Below are 23,999 nucleotides of genomic sequence, written 5' to 3' on the forward strand. Positions count from 1 at the left end.
GAGAAATAAATGGGGAGAAAATTCAAAAATCTGAGTCGCACAGGGGACTTGGGAGTCCTCGTGCAGGATTCCCTAAAGGTTAGTTTGCAGTTAGAGTTAGCGGTGAGGAAGACAAATGCAATGTTCATTCATTTATGAGGACAAGAATAAAAAAGCATGGATGTAATGTTGAGGTACTGATAAGGCCTCACTTGGAGTACTGTGAGCAGTTTTGGCCCCTTATCTAAGAAAGAATGTGCTGACACTGGAGAGGTACATGAAAGTGATTCCCAGATATGACAATCATTTGATAGCTCTGGGGCTGTACTCACTGCAATTCAGAAGAATGTGGGGGGAATCTTATTTAATGTTGAAAGGCTGTGATAGCGTGGATGTGGAGAGGGTGTTTCCTATGGTGGGGGACACAGCCTCAGAATAGAGGAGATCAGAAATTTCTTTCTCCAGAGAGTACTAAATCTGTGGAATTCATTGCCACAGGTGGCTGTGGAGGCAAAGTCATTGGGTATATTTAAGACAGAGATTGATAGGGCATGAAGAGTTACAGGAAAAAGGCAGGAGATTAGGGCTGAGAGGGAAATGGATCAGCCATGATGAAATGGCGGAGTACTCGATGGGCCAAATGACCTGATTCTGCTCCTGTATCAGTGGTCTTATGAACATACATGGGCTGCTGTGAGGTTACGATAACAAGTTCCCACTCTCCCACTCACCTTTGCTGGTTACTGAACACATGGAAAAGAAACTGCTGCAATTATTAAAACTGAAATCTGTATATCATTCCCTCCGTTTTATTTCTGTTAAAATACGAGCAACAAAATTTATTACAATTCAGCTTTCGACAGATCTGTAAAATTCTTCAGACAACAGTTAACTCCATTCTTTATCATATTGTCAATCTCATGACAGTCCAACCACCACATTAGTTTATATACAAGTCACGGAGCTGTTCAGAAGTTAATGGCTTTCCCAAACGACGCTGCTAAGTTTGCTTCCCTGAAAGCTTCTGAGACGGTCTGCAAGAGAAAATAAAAGCCATGAGTTGAATATTGCAGCTCAGTCACTCAGTCAGGAAGTTGGGATTGAAGTAAGAGCTTGCATGGTGGTGGGCTGGGCTGGGCTGGGCAAGGGAAAGAACAGAGAGATTTCAGTGTAAGAAAAATGGGAAAATGTGGATGACAGACCTAAAACTGAGAGTGATTTTAGTTAAAGTAACACAGTTCAAACTGGGATTTTTTTTGTGGAATTGATAAAAAACTATTGTGCCATTAAAATGGCAAATATACAAATGGGTGACATTTGTAAATGGCTGCTGGCCACCTTGGCCCAGACCCCTGAAGGCGGGATTAATGCAGGATGTGGGTAAGTGGTTATTTGATTTACAGTGGGCCAGAGGACCTGTGTCAGGGCTCTTTTTCTAGCACTCTTAACACACTTTGGAAAACTGAGCAGGCTGTTCTCAGTTTAGATCATGAAGGGTACAAAGGTAAATGATTGGTCAAATTCATCTTCATGGCAATAGGTTAAATGGTGCTGGTGTTATTTGGCTGTTAGAAGTGAGTTTCGATGTCAGCACAAGTCAGTCATGCAGCATGAAAACGGGTCCTTCAGTCCACGACTACGCCAACCTTTTTGCCTGTCTACACTAACCCCATTACATCAAGACCTTATACTTCTATGCCTCACCTATTTAAATCGTCTCATAAATGTCATGATTGTATCTGATTCCACCACCTCCTCTGACATTGTGCTGCAACATCAATCATTGTGTAAAAGAAAATTAACCCTAAGATCCTTCTTACAACTCATTCCTCGCACATTAAGCCTATGCCTCTGTTTTTGATGTCCTACTATGAGGTGTCCAACCACATAGATGCCCTGACCAAATAAGCTCACTGATGCCTCTACTTCCTCAGGAGGCATGTCTCCTTTGACCATAACCAACTCTTATTGAAGCATCCTACTTTGATCCATCGCAGTTTGGTCTGGGAATTGATTTACAGTATGCTGTGGACATACTGTAACTCAGCACAGCATAAAAACCAGCTTCCCCTCCATAGACTCTGTTCTACACTTCTCGCTGTTTCAGTAAAGCAGTCAACATAATCAAACCCCCCCCCCCACCTGGAATATTCTCTTTTCCCCTCTCCCTCTGGGCAGAAGATACGAAAGCCTGAAAGCACATATCACCAAGGCTCAAGGACAAATTTTGTGCTGCTGTTATAAGACTATCGAACATTCTTCTGGTTCAATAAGGACTCGTGGCTTCACTATGACATTCTACCTTGTTTGCCTGAGCTCTCGGTGCCTGTAATATTTTATTGTTATTCCTCTTCCCTTGTACTACCTCATTGTACTGATGTGATTAAATGGTTTGTATGAGTGGCATGCAAAACTGTTTTTCACTCTACCTTATACATGTGGCAATAATAACCACCATCTACACTCAATACTTTTACATACCTATATCAGGTTACCCTTCAGCCTCCTTTCATTCACACTAAACCAGATCTGCTTACCCAATCCCTCCCCAGCTAATATCCTGGTAAATTTCTTTTGCACCCTCTCCACTGAAAGCACATCCTTTGGGTGGTGACTACAACCATACACTACAAAATGTTTGTTACATTATGAAAGTTGCAAAATAAAACATTCTAACTCTTACAGTGCCTTGTAAAAGTATTCGGCCTCCAGCCCTTTGTTCACATAAATTAATATTACAACCAGCGACTTTGATTTTAATTTATGAATCACATGCTTTTTTCCCCCACAGTAGAGTCCCATAAAATGGAAAAACGTGAAGCATGAAAAACTAAAAATTCAAAAACTGAAATATCAGCAGTTGTAAATACAAATTTCCACCCATTTAAGCTTTCTGGCAGAGGCTAACAGGGTTTTATTCAGGATTTTATTCATTTAGCAGCAATCACCTTCCCACCAATCCTGACCAGATTGCTAGTCGTGCTGCTGAAAAGCAACCCATAGCATGTTGCTGCTTCACAGTAAGGATAGTGTTACCTGACTGATGTGCTGCATTAGAGTTACACCACATGTACCGCTTAGAGTTGAGGCCAAAATGTTTCACTTTAGTCACATTTGACCACAAGACCTTCTACATCTTTACAGTATCTTCTAACTGATGCTTTGCAAAATCTTTATGGGCAAGGACAATTTTTAGGCCTTAGAGATTGTAGAGCCATGACTTCATCTCCAGTTGCAGCCACTGACATCTGGAGCTCACTCAGAGTGACTGTTGGCATCACAATAGCCTCTCTTACAAGTGCCATTCTTCTCCAGCAACTAACTTTAGAGGGATGGCGTGACCTGAGAAGTGTGGCTGCAGTTTCATATTTTTTTCCAGGGTATTTATCCTTATGAATTCATTGAAAACAGGAGATCTTCCAATTTTCTACATCAACAAATGAGATGAGTTGGTAAGATAACACAGTATATTGTACCTGAGGGAAGTTAGCATAGTAATTACGAAGGGGATGAATACTTCTTCAGCCTCACTATTCTGATTTTTAATTTTAGGTAAATTGTTGACAGGTTTTGGAATTTTTCTTTTGATTTGACATGATGCACCATGTTTTGTAGATAAGCTCAAAAATCCTACTTCAATATATTTTAAATGTAGAAAATGAGGCAGTACAATGTGAAAATAGTTGAGGGGGATGAACACTTTTTCAGGGCAATATATATTCTATGCCTCAGTCTGTGAAGCCAAACACACCATATGCCCTCTTTACCAGCCCACCAACCGTCACTGCCAGTATCAGGAATCAGTGGACTTGGATACTAAGGTCTCTCTTTTTTGCCCTATCATTCACTTATTATCCCTTTTTGAGTCTCCAGAATACATCATCTCATACAATTTGGATTAAATTCCATCTGCCAATGCTCTGACCTATTTACCTCCTGATCTATATGCTGCTGTAGCTTTAGATAGCCTTCCAATACTGACCATGCTGGGTTCACATCCAAGTCATTAACATAGCACAAAAAGTGATCCCAACGGTCACAGACTTCTAAACTGTAAAATATCTCTCCTCACTACCGTCTACCTCCTATCACCAAGCCAAGTCTGAGTCCAATAAGCCAGATCTCCCTGGATCCCACATGCATTAATCCTCTATACAACTGCCACATGGCACCTTGTCAAATGCCTCTATCTAGACAGCAACTACACTGCCTTCATTAAACTCCTTGGTACCCTAATAAACATACACACAAGGTGAGTAAAAGTTGCAGTACCCTGGATTTCTTGTTTGTGAAGTTGATTCATTAACTAATTTCATACATCAGCTGGAATCAAAGAGTGGGATTACCCCACCTCTGCTTTAAAGTAAAGCATCGAGCAAGGTAAAAATCGGTGAGGACAAGTGTAGAAAGTGAACAGACGTTCAACGCTGTTTGCCTGCATTTGACAGGTCTCCCTCCCTTCTGTAGGGCGTGAGGTGTAGGAGAGTCTTGGGTACGACACCAGCTTCGGGAGTAGTTGTTGTTCTGCAGCCATCGGGCTCCTGGACCAGCTTCACTCGACTCAGTGCTGAAAGAGCTGTGGACTCACTTTTGGTGACTCTGCAGTTCATGCTCAATGTGTTTTTGTTACTTTTTAAAAAAAAAATTTGTGTAATTTGATCAGTTGATTTGATAATTTGATAATTTGATCAAGGCAAAGCAAAAGGACGAACCAGTCTTCAGCTCACTCTTCCACGAGGTTTACTCACTTCAACGGTGAACTGACTCCGTGGCTGTGACTGGCAGGCATTGATCTCTTGGACCAGCCTGACTCGCCTCAGCAATGAACTGGCTTCGTGGCTATGGATTCAGCTTTGGGTTCTCTGTGTTCTGTGTGCTATTTGTTTACTTTTTGAATTGTTTGCACAATTTCGTCCTTTTTGGCACATTGGGTGTTTGACAGCTTTTGTTGGGTGGGTTTTTTTAATGTATGTATTTTGATGTTTTTGTGGCTGTGTTCAATAAGGTGAATCTCAAGGTTGTATACACTGATAATAAATATACTTTGAATGTCAAACCATGGACTCAATGAGCTTGCTCTGCAAATCTGGGTGGCACAGTACCGCAACCCTCTGACTTCAGGTGATGCCTGTGTGGAATTTGCATGTTTTCCCTTTAGCGCTGTGAGTTTTCTCTGGGGGCTCTGGTTTTGTCCCACATCCCAAAGACATGCAGTTGTTAGGCTACTTGGCCACTGTGTTTAGGAGAGTGATAGAATTGGGGGGGGGGGGGGGCGGGCAGAGGAGTTGATGGGGAGAATAGAATGGGATTATTACATTAGTTTAGGGAGAGACTGGCCAAACTAGGCCTTTCAGACATGCAGCACAGGAGGAGGAGGAGCCACCTGATTAAAATGATGAGATCTTAAAATGATCTGTCTTTTCCACAGGCTAAGGAGCCCAAAACTGGGGACAAAGGTTCAGGCAGAGATTGAAGGGATTTAAATGGGACTTGAGGGACAACTTGTTCACGCAGAGGGTGATGTACATATAGAACAAACTTCAGAGAGTGGTGTGTATACAGAATGAACTGCGAGGGTGGGCAGTGTATACAACAGACTGCAGAGAGTGGGGAGTGCGTAGAACAGACTGCAGAGGGTGGGGAGTGTATAAACAGGCGGCAGAGGGTGGGGAGTGTGTAGAACAGATTGCAGAGGATGGGATTGTATAGAACAGACTGCAGAGGATGGGGAGTGTATTGAACAATCTGCAGAGGGTGGGGAGTGTACAGAACAGACTGTGAGGGTGGAGAGTGTATAGAACAGACTGCAGCGGGTGGGGAGAGTATAGAACTGACTGCAGAGGGTGGGGAGTGTATAGACAATCTGCAGAGGGTGGGGAGTGTATAGAACAGACTGCAGAGGGTGGGGAGTGTATAGAATAAACTGCAGAGGGTGGGGAGTGTATAGACAATCTGCAGAGGGTGGGGAGTGTATAGAACAGACTGCAGAGGGTGGGGAGTGTATAGAAGAAACTGCAGAGGGTGGGGAGTGTATGGAATGGACGGTAGAGGGTGCGGAGGGGACAGAACAAACTGCAGAGGGCGGGGAGTGTATAGAGTAAACTACAGAGGGTGGGGAGTGTATAGAACAGACTGCAGAGGGTGGAGAGTGTATAGAACAGACTGCAGAGGGTGGGGAGTGTATAGAATAAACTGCAGAGGGTGGGGAGTGAATAGAACAGACTGCAGAGGGTGGAGAGTGTATAGAACAGACTGCAGAGAGTGGGGAGTGTATAGAATAAACTGCAGAGGGTGGGGAGTGTATAGAATAAATTGCAGAGGGTGGGGAGTGTATAGAACAGACTGCAGAGGGTGGGGAGTGCATAAAACAGACTGCAGCGGGTGAGGAGGGTATAGAACAGACTGCAGAGGGTGGGTGGTGTATAGACAATCTGTAGAGGGTGGGGAGTATATAGAACAGACTGCAGAGGGTGGGGAGTGCATAAAACAGACTGCAGCGGGTGGGGAGAGTATAGAACTGACTGCAGAGGGTGGGGAGTGTATAGACAATCTGCAGAGGGTGGGGAGTGTATAGAACAGACTGCAGAGGGTGGGGAGTGTATAGAATAAACTGCAGAGGGTGGGGAGTGTATAGACAATCTGCAGAGGGTGGAGAGTGTATAGAACAGACTGCAGAGGGTGGGGAGTGTATAGAATAAATTGCAGAGGGTGGGGAGGGTATAGAACAGACTGCAGAGGGTGGGTGGTGTATAGACAATCTGCAGAGGGTGGGGAGTGTATAGAATAAATTGCAGAGGGAAGGGAGTGTATAGAATAAACTGTAGAGGGTGGGGAGTATATAGAACAGACTGCAGAGGGTGGGGAGTGCATAAAACAGACTGCAGCGGGTGGGGAGAGTATAGAACAGACTGCAGAGGGTGGGGAGTGTATAGAACAGACTGCAGAGGGTGGGGAGTGTATAGAACAGACTGCAGAGGGAAGGGAGTGTATAGAATAGACTGCAAAGGGTGGGGAGTGTATAGAACGGACTATTAGGGTGGGGAGTGCATAGAACAGACTGTAGAGGGTGGGGAGTGTGTAGAACGAACTGCAGAGGGTGGGGAGTGTATAGAACAGACTGCAGAGGGTGGGAGTATACAGAACAGACTGCAGAGGGTGGGAGTATACAGAACAGACTGCAGAGGGTGGGGAGTGTACAGAAGAAACTGCAGAGGGTGGGGAGTGTATGGAATGGACGGTAGAGGGTGCGGAGGGGACAGAACAAACTGCAGAGGGCAGGGAGTGTATAGAATAAACTACAGAGGGTGGGGAGTGTATGGAATGGACGGTAGAGGGTGCGGAGGGGACAGAACAAACTGCAGAGGGTGGGGAGTGTACAGAACGAACTACAGTGTGTGTGGAGGGGACAGAATGAACTACAGTGTGTGTGGAGGGGACAGAACAAACTGCAGAGGGTGGGGAGTGTATAGAATAAACTACAGAGGGCGGGGAGTGTAAAGAATAGACTACAGAGGTGGAAACAATAGAATAATTTAAGAAGCACTTGGATAGGTACATGAAGGGGCAGACAAAGCCGGGGATCCCAATCTGGAGTCCACGGAGCCCTTTGTTAATGAAAAGGCTCCATGGCATAATCCCGGTTTAAAGGGATATGGTCTAACTGCAGGAAATTGCCTGGTTGGGGGGTGTGGGGTGGGTAGTTGCAGGGTGGGCAACAAAGTCAGCATGGACTGGTTGGGTAATAATTCTCTATCTGTGCTGTGTTGCTCCAAGACTCCCTGTTTAAGTCTAACTGGGTGTCTGATGTACAGTGGCTGAAGGTGCAGCTTCTGTGCTGACTAACTCTGTGACCATTTTCGCACTTACTGGATGGGCATGACAAACTCGTGCGACATCTTCACACGATGCTCCATACTCCATAGCCAGGGCTGCTTCGTTGATCATTTCCCCAGCACCCTGGGAATAAAGAAAGCTTCTGTAACTACAGAGCAGAGAAGTTGCTGGTTAGATCATCTTGATACAGAGGGTTTTCATACTCACAGGCCCAAGGATGTGTGCTCCTAACATCCTGTCGGTTTCCTTATGACTTAGAATCTTCACCAGACCATCAGTGTCATTGTTGGTCTTTGCTCTGCTGTTAGCAGCAAAAGGAAATTTCCCAATTTTGTACGGAATCCCCTGTGAGAGCAGAAAGCATTATGTATTACACAGATTTCACACACTTAGTTGTGTTTGTAGCTGTGAGCCTGTACAAGATTGTAGTATGTGCACACAGTTCATCATTTCATAACTAATTTAGAGTGAGGGGGTTCGACACTCTGTACAAAGCAACCTTTGTTTTTTTCTGCTTCTGTACGAACAGATTGCTGATGGCTTTGCAGTACACCTCAATCCTGGGGCTTTGGTTGGTTCCACATTTAATATTGCAACCCATTCCTACTCTGACGTCTGTCCTTCAGCTCCCGCACATCTGGATGAAGCCCAGCATCACCCTGCAAGGAAGCTGCTCACCCTTCATTGAAGCACCTCAGAAGCTGCCAGATTCGAGCATTTCATATCAAACCACTGGTGTTATTTTTCCTGGTAGAAGCTGTACAGTAGATTTGTTACCCACCTCTTCCCCCTCCTCCTCCCCCATCCCCCAAAAACAAGAGAGGGCAAACAACAAAGTAAAAATTAGGAAGCTTTTAAAGACCTACAGAGAGTGACTAAAAGAATCATTGGAAGGGAAAAGATGAAATACGAAAGCAAGCTAGCAAACAGTATCAAAATGGATAGTAAAGCTTTTTCAAGTATGTAAAAAAATAAAAGGGAGATGGGAATGGATACAGGACCACTAGAAAAGGAGGCAGGAGAAATAATAACTGGGGCATGGAGATGGCAGATGAACTAAATAAGTACTTTGCATCAGTCTTCACTATGGAAGATACTAGCAATGAGTCAGATGTTGAAGGGTGTGAAGGAAGAGAAGTGAGTGCAGTTACTATTACACGAGAGAGAGAAGGTGCTCAAAATGATGAAAGACCTAAGGATACACGAGTCACCCAGACCAGATGAACTGCACCCTAGGGTTCTGAAAGATGTAGCAGTAGAAATTGTGGAGACGTTAGCAATGATCTTTCAAAAATCATTGGACTCTGGCATGGTGCCAGAGGACTGGAAAATTGTAAATGTCACTCCACTCTTTAAGAAAGGAGGAAGGCAGCAAAAAGAAAACTATAGACCAGTTAGCCTGACTTCACTGGTTGGGAACATGGTGGAGTCAATTGTTAAGGATGAAGTTATGGAGTACTTGGCAACACAGGACAAGATAGGACAAAGTCAGCATGGTTTCCTTAAGGGAAATCCTTGCCTGACAAACCTGTTTGAATTCTTTGAGAAGATTACATGTAGGATCGATAAAGGGGATGCAGTGAATGTTGTATATTTGGACTTTCAGAAAGCGTTTGACAAGGTGCCATACATGAGGCTGCTTAGCAAGGTAAGAGCTGATGGTATTACAGGAAAGTTACTGGCACAGTTACAGCATTGGCTGACTGGTAGGAGGCAGCGAGTGGGAATAAGAGGATCCTTTTCTTGCGGCTGCCAGTCACTGGTGATGTTCCGCAGGGATTGGTGTTAGGACCACTTCTTTTTATGCTGTATATAAATGATTTAGATGATGGAATAGATGGTTTTATTGCCAAGTTTGCAGATGATATGAAGATTGGTGGAGGGGCAGATAGTGTTGACGAAACAAGTAGAATGCTGAAGGACTTAGAGACAGATTAGGAGAATGGGCAAGAAAGTGGCAAATGAAATATAATAATAGAAAATACACGGCCATGTACTTTGGTAGTAGAAATAAATGTGCAAACTATTTTCTAAACGGGGAGAAAATCCAAAAATCTGAGATGCAAAGGGACTTGGAAGTCCTTGTACAGAATACCCTAAAGGTTAACTTGCAGGTTGAGTCAGTGGTGAGGAAGGCAAATGCCATGTTAGCATTCATTTCAAGAGGTCTGGAAAACAAGGGCAGGGATGTGATGCTGAGGCTTTATAAGGCACTGGTGAGGCGTCACCTTGAGTACTGTGAACAGTTTTGGCCCCTCGTCTTAGAAAAGATGTGCTGACATTGGATATAGTTGAGAGGAGGTTAATAAGGATGATTCCGGGAATGAAAGGGTTATCATATGAGAAAAGTTTGATGGCTCCGGGACCGTACTCGCTGGAATTTAGATGGGGGGGGGGAGCGATCTCATTGAAACCTTTTGTATGTTAAAAGGCATGGACAGAGTAGACAAGGAAAGGATGTGGAAAGGTGGGGCAGTCTGGGACTAGAGGGCACAGCCTCAGGATACAGCAGCGTTCATCTAAAACAGACGTGGATTAGCTTCTTTGGCCAGAGGGTGTTGAATTTGTGAAATTTGTTACCACAGGGAGCCAGGGTACAGGGAGAAGGCCAAGGGAATGGGGTTGAGGAGAGGAAAAAAGGATCAGCCATGATTGAATGGTGGAGCAGACTCAATAGACCAAATGGGCTAATTCTGCTCCTATGTTTTATGGATGGCACATAAGACCTGCACCACCCAAACAATGAGGCAAAGCCATCACCATTTTCTTCCAGAGACCTTCAGAGAACTTAGACCACAGCACAGTACAGGCCCTAACCCCTTCACATGACGTTGTGCTGACCTTTATAACCTGCTCTAAGACCAATCAAACTTTTTACTTCTATATCCCTTCCCATCCCTTCCAAATTATGGAAGGGGAGATCAAGATGAAAACCACGTTGTCAGAGCTGACACGTAGCAGTCTACAAACTACTTTGAGAAGTACAGAGGGGTTTATGGGGTCAATGGGCATCAGAAAGCTACGAGCAATCCCTGTGAAGCTCTACACAGGTACTCTCCCACTATTACCTTTTGTTCGCTCCTCCCATGCCAGCCCTTTCCAGTTCTTCAGGGCTCACAAAACATTGTTATTAACCTGTTTAGGTAGATAATGTCAATTACATGCATCGATACAGCCAAAGTCTGAGGCAAAGCACAGTCAAATATGAGGTGCTGGACAATACTGCCTACTGTCTGTCACATGTACTAACAACCTCCTGGTGAGAGTGCAGAGGAGATTCCCCAGTGACGAAATGGAGCATTTCACACAAACAGAGGGTGGGTGGGTTTGCTTCATTTCCCTTGAAGTGGAGGAAACGGGAGGTGGACACCTGATAGAGGCATACAGAATACTGACAACAGGCACAAATAGTGAGAAATTGCCATTACAGAGGCAGAAGCAGAGGTTTAAGGAGAGGAGAATGAGGGTTAGAAGGAACCTAGATCACTCAGAGGGTGGTTGGAATGTTGATTACTGTCTGAAGGGGTTGCTAAACTGCCAAGGTACATAACCTAGGAGCTGGTAAATGGGATTAGTATAAATAAGAACCCTGTGGTTATCATAGACCTAAAGGGCCAAAGGGCTGTACAACTCAGTGATCTTAGTGTCAAATCATGGAAGCCATTCTCTGCTTCTGGGACGAAGGAGAAACCAGAGGCCCATGAGCCAGTCTTCATTAGGGGATCAGAAGAGGAGAGGGTCAGTAACTTCAATTCCTTACTACGTTCTCTTTTCAAAGGTCCAACATGGAAGTGCCATTACCAAAACGAAAGCACGGCACAGCCTCTCCTTTCTTAGATGTTAGAAAAATTTTGGCATGTTGTCTAAAACTTGGACAAACTTCTATAGATGCATGGTGCAGAGTCTACTGACTGGTTGTATCATGCCCTTGAAAGGAAAAGCCTACAGAACTGAGTGGATGTAGCCCAGTCCATCAATCCACCCCAAGGCATCAAGTAGCGTAGCGGTTAGCGTAACATACTACAGCAACTCTATGACCATGTGAGATTCCTCCCACATTCCAAATGCACACGGGTTAGTGCGTTCATTGGTCACTGGGCTGGAAGGGCTTGTAACCGCTGTTTCTCTAAATCATCACAGGTAAAGCAAATTCCCCTACACCGTTGCAGGTGTTATGCCCTCGGCCCCCTCCTTTGTGAGAATCGCAAGAGCCCTAGTCAAGAGGGGGGTCAACTGACCCAAGAGGGGGAGAGACGTGCTGAATAGACACAGGAAATGGGAGAGAGAGAGAGAGACGTGCGGAAGGCCACGTTCTCCCGAGAAGCAGAATAAAGGCGATATTGACTATTGTCTCATGAAGACCACGTGAAAAGCCCTCGGGCAAAGTGGGCTGGTTGAGAGAGAGATCGCATCACCTGCAACCTGACTGACACCTGCGATCCCGTGAAGAAGTATAAAGGAGGGTCTGAGGCGGGGACAACCCTCAGACGCACCAAGGAAGCACGATACCGATTCCCGTGGGAGCGGGAAGCCATTTTGAAGGAAGCCACGTGCGTTAGATTCCAAATTTTGAATCTGTGGCTGGAACCATCGGAAGACCGCTTTTAAATAACAACGGGGAAGCCTGCTCCCCTGATTCCAAGGATTTGCTCTGTAAAGACAACGGGCAAGTGTTTATCCTTTCTCAACCATCTCTCTCTCTCCACAACGTGAAACCCCAGCGGTTCCCAAAAGGGAAAAGCCTGCAAACTTCTGAGTGACTCTTTATATTTCAATTGGACTCAGTATTATCCCCTAGACAACTATAGAGCTTATTTCTGATTGATTATTATTACACCGGTGTTTTAGATCGAGTTTTGACGATGTATATGATCTGAATGTTTTGTATTAACCATACGCTTGTGCCCCTTTTTGAATAAAACGTTTGAAAATAGTAGCATCCGACTCAGCTGATCCCGCTATCTTTGCTGGTAAGTTACCTGGTTACGAGGTTACGTAACACAGGAGAGCAGCATCCATCACCAAGGACTCCCACCATCCAGGCCATGTTCTCTTCTTACTGCTGCCATCAGGAAGGAGGTACAGGAGTCTCAAGTTCCACACCACCAGGTTCAGGAATGACTCTTATCCCTCATCCACCAAGATCGTGAACCAAGGTGGAAACTTCACTCACCCCAACACTGAACCAATTCCACAACCTATGGACTCACTTTCAAGGACTCAACAACCTAAGTTTTCAATATTATTTATTACTTATTTATCTATCGTTATTATTTTCCTTTTCTTTATGTATTTGCACATCTTGTCTTTTGCACATTGATTGTGTTTGTGTGGTTTTTCATTATTCTTGGGTGTTTCGTTGTATTTACTGCAAATGCTGCAAGAAAATGACTCTCAAGGTAGTATATGGTGACACATATGTACTTTGATAATAGATTAACTCTGAGCTTTCTGGGCTTGCCATCGTGGCCTATCACCAGTGAGATTCTAGTGGAGGGGCTTGTGAATTGGGGACTACTCCCAGAAGCGTTCTCTGGTCAACAACATGCTGACCAGACAGCAGGCAGTCAAAACCAAACATCATAATTTCTTGGGCTACTCCCCCTTACCATACCTTACAGAAATGGAGGATTAATTTTAGGAAGCATTTAACAGTGCCTGTAACCAAGCTTCTGATAGTCAACTTCATGGAGATCATCTGCTAGGAAGGGTCAAGAAGTCAAGATTACAGAAACAGCATGGATATAGGCCACAGCTTCGAGAGGGTTATGGGATCTGCAGGTATCGGGACAGCTAGCAGCAATCCCTGTGGGGCTCCACAGAGCTGTGTACTTGTTCCTTTGGTGGTGTATAGCAATGATTTCAATCGGCACGGAGAGTACAACAAGGAAATGTACAGCCATACGATAATTGGGTACATGTTGGAACATTTCAAGAGAGAGCCTGACATTTATATAGAGTGCAACAATGCAAAGAAGTGGATTAATGCACTTCAGGGTGCAACAAGGCAGGGAAACACACACTATGTAAACAGATGCTTGGCCTGTTCCATCACAACATCCTCATCAAAGGTTTTTACAACTGTCTAAATATATCTGATAATCAGAGGCATTTCAGAGTAGTTCAAATAGATTTAAGATATTAAGTATTTTAAAACATAACTAAATTATATCATTAAAAAATTAACTTTGTAGAGCTCAGGGATTTGGAATCACAGTCGTTACCTCCTCCTTCAGCTGCTCTTCAGATTTTCCCACCCAAGCGACTTCCGGGTGAGTGTAAACAACAGAAGGGACACAGTTATAGTCAATGTGAACAGCTCCTCCAGCCATGCCCTCCGCACAGATGATCCCCTCATCTTCAGCCTTGTGGGCCAACATGGGGCCAGGAATCACATCTCCAATGGCAAAAATGCTGTGCAAAGGAAGAAGCAACTCTCATCAGGGTTCAGGTTTACACATTGAAATCTGTGTGGTTCAGACTAGTGAGCACACTACTATGCCTTGATTTTTGCCAACACCATTCACATTTCCAATCAAAGGACATGGGATACAAAAGTAAAGATGATACAGACCTTGTTGCTAATGAGCTGGCATGTTTCACTTTCAGTCACCAATGATCTATAACCCCACAAAGCAATTCAGCTCCAGACCTCGCTGGAACAGTTCACAAGCAGAGACCTGGCCTGTATCGCCAGCCCTAATGCTTCCCTAATGGGAAGACAAGGAGACCCCCCAGTATCCTCGATGAAGTGCATCTAGCTGCAACTTCTTACAAACTGTGTTAGGAAACTGGAGCTGGATAAACTTTGGATCATTTGGGAGAATGAGAAGGTAACAGATACGAGCTACAGAGAGGTAATTATTTATAATTTGCAGGAGGTAGCAGATAGGGAAAGGGAATAGGCAGGTAGTTCCAAGTACCCCTGTAGCCAAATAACAAGTTTTGTTATGGCTACCATTAGGGGGCGGGGGGTTGGGGGAACATCCTACCAGGAGAAAGCTGCAGCAACCATGTCTCTGGGACTGATTCTGGCTTGATGGCTTGGAAAGGAAAGGGGAGGGGGAGAGAAGAATGCAGTGGTGAAGGAAACAGGCAGAAGATTCTGTGGACAAGAATAAATTTCCTGGATGGTATGTTGCCTCCCAGGTAACAGGGTCAGAAACATCACAGATAAAGTCCATAAGCATTCTCAAGGTGATGGGTCAGCAAATAGAGGTCGTGTGTGGCTCTGTAAAGTGAGTTCAGAAAGTTAGATGCTAAGTTAAAGGACAGAACCTCAGGGCTGTGACCTCAGGACTGGTACCCATTGCCATGTGTTAGTGAGGCTAGAAATAGTAAGATAACATGTGGCTAAGGAGATGGTGCAGGAGGGAGGTCTTCAGATTTTTGGTTCATTGAGCTCTCTTCCAAGGAAGATAAAATCTGTACAACAGGGATGGTATGCAATTGAATTAGAAGAGGACTAAGATCCTTGCAGGGGAGATTTGCTAATGCTGCTTGGGGGTCTAAACTGGAGTTGCAGGGGGATGGGAACCAAAGTGTCAGGGCAGATAGTGGAGTTGCTGTGGGGACAGTAGATATTTAGCCTACATATAAAGACAGGAACCAAAAGGTTGAGCGCAATGGGACTAATGTACTGAGTTGCATCTATTTCAATGCAAGGAGGTAAGGTGATGAGTTCAGCACATGGACAGCTAGTGAAATTATGATAGTCCAGCTATTAGGGAGACATGGTTGCAGGAGGGGCAGGACTGGCAGCTCAATGTTCCAGGTTATGTTGTTTTAAGCATGATAGAGGGTGAGGTGTTAACGACAAAGGGATGGCATTACTCATCAGGGAAAATGCCATGGCAGTGACAGGGCAGACTCGAGGGCTTAGAATAGGACACATGGGAGGAACTGAGGAATAAAAAAAGGGACAGCCGTGTTAATGGGATTATATTATAGACCTCCCAATAGTCAACTGGATTTAGAGGAACAAATTTTAAGAGAGCATACAGTTGTAAGAAAAATGATAGTAGGTGATTTTAACTTTCCACATACTGAACTCCCACACTGTCAAAGGATTGGATGGGAGAGTTTCAAATGTGTTCAGGAAAGCTTCCTTAATCAATATAAAGAGTTCCAACTAGAAAGAGAATGATAGTGGACATCTTATTAGGGAACGAGAAGGGCAGATGACAGGAGTGAGTGTATGGGAACACTGGATCTAGTTATCATAATTCCATTAGTTTCAAGAAATTTATGGAGAAGGGTATGACTGGTCCTCGGGTTAAAGATTCTAAATTGCAGAAAGGCCAATTTTGAAGGCACCAGAAAAGGAAGCTTGCTAAGTGGGAGGCTTTCAAGAGTGAAATATTGAGAGTACTAAGTTTGAATGTTCCAATTAGAATAAAAGGCAAGGCTAACGGGTTTAGGGAACCTTGGTTTGAGGCCCAGTTGAAGGAGGTATGTACCAAGTATAAGCAGTACAAATGAAGTACTTGAAAAGTGTAAGAAATGCAAGAGAACACTTACAGAGAAATCAAGAAGGCTGAAAAAAACATGAGGCTGCTCTGGCACACAAGGTGAAGGAGAATTCCAAGGACAAGTACATCAAGAGCAAAAGTATAGCCACTCGCTCAGATGCAAAGGCCTCTCTGGGTCCAACCAAAGATGTAATTATTTGTCCTTTACCTCTGACACTGCTGGTTTTCATTCTGCAGATCTACCCTAATAATGAATTGGTGGAGCTGAATTTGTTATGTGTCATGTTGCAGCCTGCTTCAGCTACCCAGGGAAGATGGCATCAGGCAGTGTTTCATTGTGACTGTACGGTCCTATTGGACATTGAGGCCCTCCATTGATTGGCATTGACCATGGATGTTGCGTCCCAGCTGTTTATGGGATATGCAAACCAGGGCAGTATGGTATGGAGAGCAAGCTGTTGTCCATATAGCGGGCTTTCCCTCTCCATGCAATTAATGAATCCAAAGGAACAGCGGAGACCAATACAGTTTGGCACCAGCAACATCAATCTCAATGTAGGACTCCCTTAGGGACTCTAGCTCAGGACTTTTCCTCGGGGTTTACTTTCAAAGCCTTCCCCTTGAGTAGGTGTAGCCACAAGTCAGTGGAGGTTTGAGATCAGAGTTTTCCTTCTCCTATATGAGCTGCCAACCACAGCCGAGGAGTCCCATCTGCCCAAAGCCACTGGTTTTAAGGTGCCAGTAACCTGCCTTTGCCCCTTCACCTGTCAGTAGAAACAGCTAAGCCACATGTGAAGGCCAGGAGCTGGACTTGGTTGTCAGAGGCTATTTGAGACACATCATTGGGAGCATTTAATAGATAGTGAGAGCTTGTCCCATTACCACCCCTGGCTACAACAACCTTAAGAAGCCTGTTGGACATTGGTAATGTAGAATACAGTCTGCCCTCAACAACGGCGGATCGGGAAATCCTGGAAGTTCTCTCTCCAGCACTTGTCGTTTCAGCATGTAGAGTTCTTTTTTCATCATTATTCCCTAAACAATACAGTGTAACAACTATTTACGTAGCATTTACATTGTATTAGGTATCATAAATAATCTAGAAATGATTTAAAGTATACAGGAGGATGTGCACAGGTACCACAGATCAAGAATCGAGAAAAAGATCGTAAGTTCTCTAAGTCGGAACAGGTACAACCAGTATTATTTAGCGTCAGTTAGTCAAACGTTTGTCTTAGTATATAGTATATATTTTACCTTTCTATGCATATAAAACACTTAAGAAACATATGTATTTCAATAATTAAACCACTGCGTTGTTTAGTAATAATTGTAGCTTTCATCGGGGCAGGACCTTCACATGCTCCATTATTCTCCAGTCAAGTCACATTTTATTGTCATTTCGACCATAACTGCTGGTACAGTACACAGTAAAAACAAGACAATGTGTTTCAGGACCACGGTGCTACATGAACAATACAAAAACTACACTGAACTACGAAAAACAACACAAAAACTACACTAGCCTACAGACCTACCCAGGACTGCATAAAGTAACAGAACAGTGCAGGCATTACAATAAATAATAAACAAGACAATAGGCAGAGGTCAGTAGGTTGGTAGTCCGATGGCTTGGGGGAAAATCTGTTACATAATCAGCTGAATGGTGGCGTCCAGCATTCTGTCCATTTCTGTACTCCCGCTGAGTATTTCGTTGCCACAGATGTAGTCCAATTTAATGTCCATTGGAGAGCTGAACAGATGGGAGAGCCGGCCAGCTAGGGCTTGCTTTTTTCCTGGCACAGACTCCTACCCGCTTGCCTCGCTTCCGCTTCCTTGCACACCACTTGCGATGTCCCCAACTACGGCCACCGGCATCAGGCGACTCTGAAGACTGCAGGCCCGATTCCTTCAGCAAGCCGAGGTCGCGCAATCTAACCAGCAGATTTTCATGAAGGTTTGATTTTGGGCGATCTCTGTATTGTAGCAGTAACTGGCAATGGTAGATAGTTGCTCTGTTATCCATTGCCCTAAACATTGTTTTGATCGTTGACCGACTGTAGCCTAATGCTTTTCCAATGACCGATGGCGTTTCACCTCTTTCCGAACGCTTTATTACTTCCACTTTATTTTCAATCGTGATCATTTTCCATCAATGGAACAGTGCGGGTGGTGGGTCCCAAGCTCCATCGGGTCCTAAAGTCCACCACACTGAGACAGGTTAAATAAGCGACTTGAGCATCTGCGTTGTTTGGTATCTGCTGGGGGTCCCAGAAATAATCCCCCACGGATAAGGAGGGCCGACTGTACTATGAATCTGATATTAGTGAATTTCACAGCAGGGGAGCTGCTCTCATCCATGCCTCAGGTTTGCCTGTTGCAGCCTCTGAGGAAGAGGACACCGGAGTTGGCTGTGTGCTGCTGGGTTGGTGGCTGGCCCCTCCTGGCGGTGCTGCCGTCCAGTGTTTATGCAGCGGAACACAAGCTGGATTGTGTTTGACTGCAACTGCATTGCTCGATATGGGAAACTGCTACATGCTTGTTCTGCAGAAACGTGACTCCAGGACAACATTCATGCATCATCAATCTACAGGCTATGACACTCGGATAGGTTAGATTATTATCTTTACAAAATTTTTCTCACTGTTTTTCATCTATCATAATTATTTGTGCCATATGTTCTGGGTGTGACTGTTTGTTTTGTTTTGTACTTTGGCTCCAGAGGAATGTGGCTTCATTTAGCTAATTACATGTGTATAGTTGAATAATTGAACTTGAACACAATGTTGTGCCAACCATGTAACCTACTCCAGAAACAGCCTAGAATTTCCCTACCACATAGCCCTTTATTTTTCTAAGCTCCATGTACCAAAGAGCCTCTTAAAAGACCCTATTGTATCCATCTCTACCATCTTTGCTGGCAGTGCATTCCACACACCCACCACTCTCTGTGTGAAAAACTTACCTCTGACATCCCCCTCGTACCTACTTCCAAGCAACTTAAAACTATGCCCCCTTGTGTTAGCCAGTTCAGCCCTGGGAAAAAAGCCTCTGGCTACCCACCTGATCAATGCCTCTCATCATCTTATGCACCTTTATCAGGTCACCTTTCATCCTCCATCGCTCCTAGAAGAAAAGGCCAAGTTCACCCAACCTATTCTCATAAGACATGCTCTCCAATCCAGGCAACATCCTTGTAAATCTCCCCTTGCACTCTTTCTAAAGAATCCACATCCTTCCTGTAGTGAAGCAACCAGAACTGAACACAATACTCCAAATGGGGTCTAACTAAGGTCTTAAATAGCTGTAACATTACCTCATGGCTCTTGAACTCAATCCCACAGGTGATAAATGCCAACACACCATAACCCTTCTTAACAACACTGTCAACCTGCACAGCAGCTTTGAGTGTCCTATGGACGCGAACCCCAAGATCTCTCAGATCCTCCACACTGCCAAGAATATTGTATTCTGTCTTCAAATATGGCTTATCAAAATGAATCACTTCACACTTATCTAGGATGAACCCCATCTGCCACTTCTCAGCCCTGTTCTGCATTCTATCAATGTCCCACTGAAACCTTTGACAACTCTCCAGACTATTCACAACACCCGCAATTTTAGTGTCATCAGCAAACTTCCTAACCCACCCTTTCACTTCCTCATCCAGGTATTTATAAAAATCACAGGGGGTCCCTGAACAGATCCCTGTGAGACACCACTGGTCACTGTCCTCCATGCAGAATACAAATAATCTATAACCACCCTTTGCCCTCTGTGGGCAAGCCAATTTTGGATCCACAAAGCAAGGTCACCTTGGATCCCATGCCTCCTTACTTTCTGAATGAGCTTTGCATGGGGAACCTTATCAAATACATTGCTGAAATCCATATACACTACATCCACTGCTCTACATTCATCAATGTGTTTTGTTTTGTTGAACTTGAACTTGAGAAAGTTGCTCCACTTGAGTATCAGGTGGTCATCTATGCATGGAGCTGAAAGAGATGGGGGGAGATCTTAAAATGGATTTTTTGCATCTGTATTTACTCGGGAGATGGCCAGAGTGTCTACAGAATTGAGGCAAAAAGGCATTGAGGTCATGGACCATACACAGATTACAGAAGATGTGCTTGCTGTGTTTAGGCAAATTAGGGTGGAAAGTGGACTTTATCTACAAGGACTTTAGTAAGGCCTTTGATAAAGTCCTGCATGAGAGGCTGGATCAGAAGGTTCAGTCACTCAGCATTCAGGAAGAAGCAGTAAATTGGATTCAACACTGGCTTAGCGGGAGAAGCCAGAGAGTGGTAGTAGATGGTTGCCTCTCTGACTGAAGGATTGTGGTGTGCTGCAGTGACTGGTGCTGGGCCTGTTGTTTGTCATCTATATCGTTGATTTGGATGATAATGTGATAAACTGGAGCTGCAAATTTACAGATGATACCAAGATTGGGGGTGTAGAAAGGTTAAGAAAGGTTATCAAAGCTTGCAGCGGGATCTGGACCAGGTGGAGAAATGGCAAATGGAATTTAATGCAGACAAGTGAGGTGTTGCACTTTGGGAGGACATTATCAGGGTATGACTTAAACAATGGAGCACTAGGAGTGTGGTAGACTTACGTGATTTGGCAACTTATATCCAGGTCCATAATTCTTAGAAAGTGGTGCCACGGGTAGATAGGGTTGGAGAAAGAACTTTTGGAACATTAGCCTTGTAGGCCAGAGCATATATGAAGTGAGCAGAGGTGCTGGGATGTTATATTGATGAGCAACCATGATCACCAGTCCCTGTACGACCATTAGATACACACTATCCTCGTTATATGCATCTTCAGACAAAGCAGATTCACAGTTATGCAAGGAACCTATTTCTACCAATTTCTCCTTATATGCGTCCAAAACTCACAGTTATGCAAGGAGTACTGCTTTCCCACCAATACAAGTCACGTGCGCATGCCTCACAGTCTCACTGTTGGGACAAGAAGCACCGCTTTCCCGCCAATACAAGTCATGTGCGCACGCCTCACAGTCTCACTCCTGCCAGTCTCGCAATGGTTTTGGCAACGTGTGGATGTGTGATCCTGTGCTCTTAAACTTTTGTTGTTTTTAACCTATGGTGCAGTGATTTTGTGCTTGAAATTTTTAACTATGCCTCCTAAGTGTCCGATGTCAAGTCCTGGGCCATTAGCCAAGCAGTAGAGAATCGCTTTAACACTTGAAAAAAAAGTTGGAAATTATAAACAGGGCAGCGTCAGGCGAAGGTAACACAGCTCTGGGATGCTACTTCAGCCTGGGTGAGTCCACGATCAGAAACATAAAGGAAAATGCTGAGAAAATAAAAAGTGCAGTGATTGATTCATCACAAATGTCTTCAAAGATTGTTGCCAAAGTGAGTAACCCAATTATGATAAAAATGGAGAAAATGTTGAGTTTGTACATTGAGCACAAAACAAAGAGAAAAACAACACTTAGTTTCAATCATCTTCCTGTGAAAGCTTTGGAAATTTATGGTCGCCTTTGTTCAGAGGCTAGTGAGGAAGTGTCAAGTCATATTGTTAGCTTTAATTCAAGTAGGGGATGGTTTTCTAAGTTTGTTAATCCTCACATGCTTCACAACTTAGCTGTGCGTGGTGAGCAAGCTAGTGCTGACCACAAAGCTGCTGAACACTACCCTGTACAGTTGCGAGCTATGATAGTTAGGCATCATACCAAAGCAGGTGTTTAATGCAGACAAGACCGGGCTTTTTTGGAAGCGTATGCCGAAACACACTTACATAAGTAAGGATGAAAAAACGCCAGGTTCAAGGCAGCGAAGGATAGATTGACTTTGCTTATGTGTTCCAATGCCGAAGCAGACTGTAAGATGAAGCCTCTCTTAGTTTACTATTCACTAAACCCCCATGCTGTTAAGGGTTTGAGTAAGAATATGCTTCCTGTCCACTGGGCAGCTAACGTTGAACGTTACTGCCAGGAACAGAATCTTGCCTTTAAAGTTCTTTTGTTGCTTGACAATGCGCCAGCCCATCCTAAACATTTGGACAGCATTCATCCTAACATAACAGTGCTTTCCTGCCGCCTAACACAACATCGCTAATGCAACCACTCGAGCAAGGTGTGATAGCCACATTCAAGGCATATTTTTTACGGCGAACAATCTCTCAGATGCTGCAAGCAACAGACAATTTTGAAAATACCGGGAGTTTACCAACGGTGAGGGAATGGTGGAAGTCCTTCAACATCAGACATGCCATCAACAACATTGATGAATCCTGGATAGAGGTCAGGTCTTCCACTCTCAATGGAGTGTGCAAATCAATTTGGGTGGAGTGTGTGCACACCCTCAAGGGGCTCCCTGCCTTCACAGCCGCTGTCCAGGATTGTGTGGCCCTGAGCCGTAAAATTGGTGGGGAAGGATTCTCAGACCTCGAGACTGCTGACGTGGTAGATCTCCTGGATTCTCATGACGAAGAATTAAGTGCAGAAGACCTTCTGCATTTAACTCAGACTGAAGGTGATAACAATGAAGAAGAAAGTGTCAAGTTCTAGGTGAAGGATTTTACGGTGAAGCAAATGGCAGAGTTTTTTAAGGCTGCGGAACACTTGGCAATGGCGATGGATATGGCCCCAAGTTTAGAACACAGTCAGCATTTCAGTCGTTCCCTGCAGTTAAGCGTTCCTCCCTACAAGCAAATTTATGCTGAAAAACAAAATGCTGCCAGGCAAACAACCCTCACCATTTTCTTCAAACTGGTGTCATCTCCTGCTGCCGGCAGTACTGAAAGGATGTTAGTCCTCTGGTAGTGAGAAGGTGGTTAGAGTCCTCCAGTAGTGAGGAGGAGGTTAGAGTCCTCCGGTAATGAGAAGGAGGTTAGAGTCCTTATTAGAGTCCCGCGGTAGTGAGAAGGAGGTTAGAGTCTTCCGGTAGTGAAAATAAGGTTAGAGTCCTCCAGTAGTGAGAAGGAGGTTAGTCTCCTCTGATAGTGGAGTTCGAGGCCTCGGAACATAAGAAAAAGGATAATTACAGTGTCTGTCTCAACCACCCTGCCTTAGACCGGTTAAGAAGGGAAATCCCCCACGTGAAGGTCAAGACCCTGAAGTGGGTGTGAAGAGCAAAGACACTGGACTAGTATATAGAGATAAGTTAAGAAGTTGGGACTTTAAGAATGGGACAGAGGTTGGATAAATCAGGTGTCAAAACCCCTCTGTATCTGTTATGTCGGGAAAATCCCAAAGATGAGGAACGGTTCAGACGCCTCTTGGCAGGTCTAAATGAAAAATTGGGAAATGAAATTTGGCCAATAGGAGGAACTTGAGACATAGATAAATGTATAAAAGCAGAAGAGGCAATTTGGAAACATAATGCGAGGACTAAATGGAAAACTTTAATATCACGTGGAGGAAGACTGCTGTGGATATAACGAATAAATCTAAACAGGCCAGCTGGAAGAATAACGCGCGTTGGAGAGGAATTAATTCATGTGATCATGACGGAAACCCTAAGTCGTGGGAGGTGTTGAAGCGGCAGTGTGAGGATTATGTTACGAATAAAGAAAGACAGGAAAGGTTGAGAAAAGAGAGACAAAATAAGGAATTAAGGTTGAAATGCCAAGCCCTATTATCATACGGGAATAAAATGGAGGTACTTCCTGACATGTCTGGTCTGCCAATACTGTATGTCCAAAATCTCCTCAAAGCCATCCTCCTCTCCAAGCAATTGG

General features: G+C 44.3%; 1 protein-coding gene across 2 annotated transcripts in view; it reads right to left on the minus strand.

Moving 5' to 3' along the window:
- Nucleotides 1–766: 766 nt before the first annotated feature.
- Nucleotides 767–23,999, minus strand: part of dld (deltaD) — a 76,901-nt gene continuing 53,668 nt past the window's right edge. For both annotated transcript variants that reach the window (XM_073065940.1, XM_073065939.1), the window contains 4 exons: nucleotides 14,037–14,226; nucleotides 8,020–8,157; nucleotides 7,846–7,935; nucleotides 767–1,013 (listed from right to left, as the gene is read on the minus strand). In XM_073065940.1, coding sequence (XP_072922041.1) covers nucleotides 948–1,013; nucleotides 7,846–7,935; nucleotides 8,020–8,157; nucleotides 14,037–14,226 — 484 coding nt within the window. In that variant the 3' untranslated portion in view covers nucleotides 767–947. The remainder of the gene's footprint in view (nucleotides 1,014–7,845; nucleotides 7,936–8,019; nucleotides 8,158–14,036; nucleotides 14,227–23,999) is intronic.

Source organism: Hemitrygon akajei, chromosome 14 (genome assembly GCF_048418815.1).
Source record: "Hemitrygon akajei chromosome 14, sHemAka1.3, whole genome shotgun sequence".
Taxonomy (NCBI): domain Eukaryota; kingdom Metazoa; phylum Chordata; class Chondrichthyes; order Myliobatiformes; family Dasyatidae; genus Hemitrygon; species Hemitrygon akajei.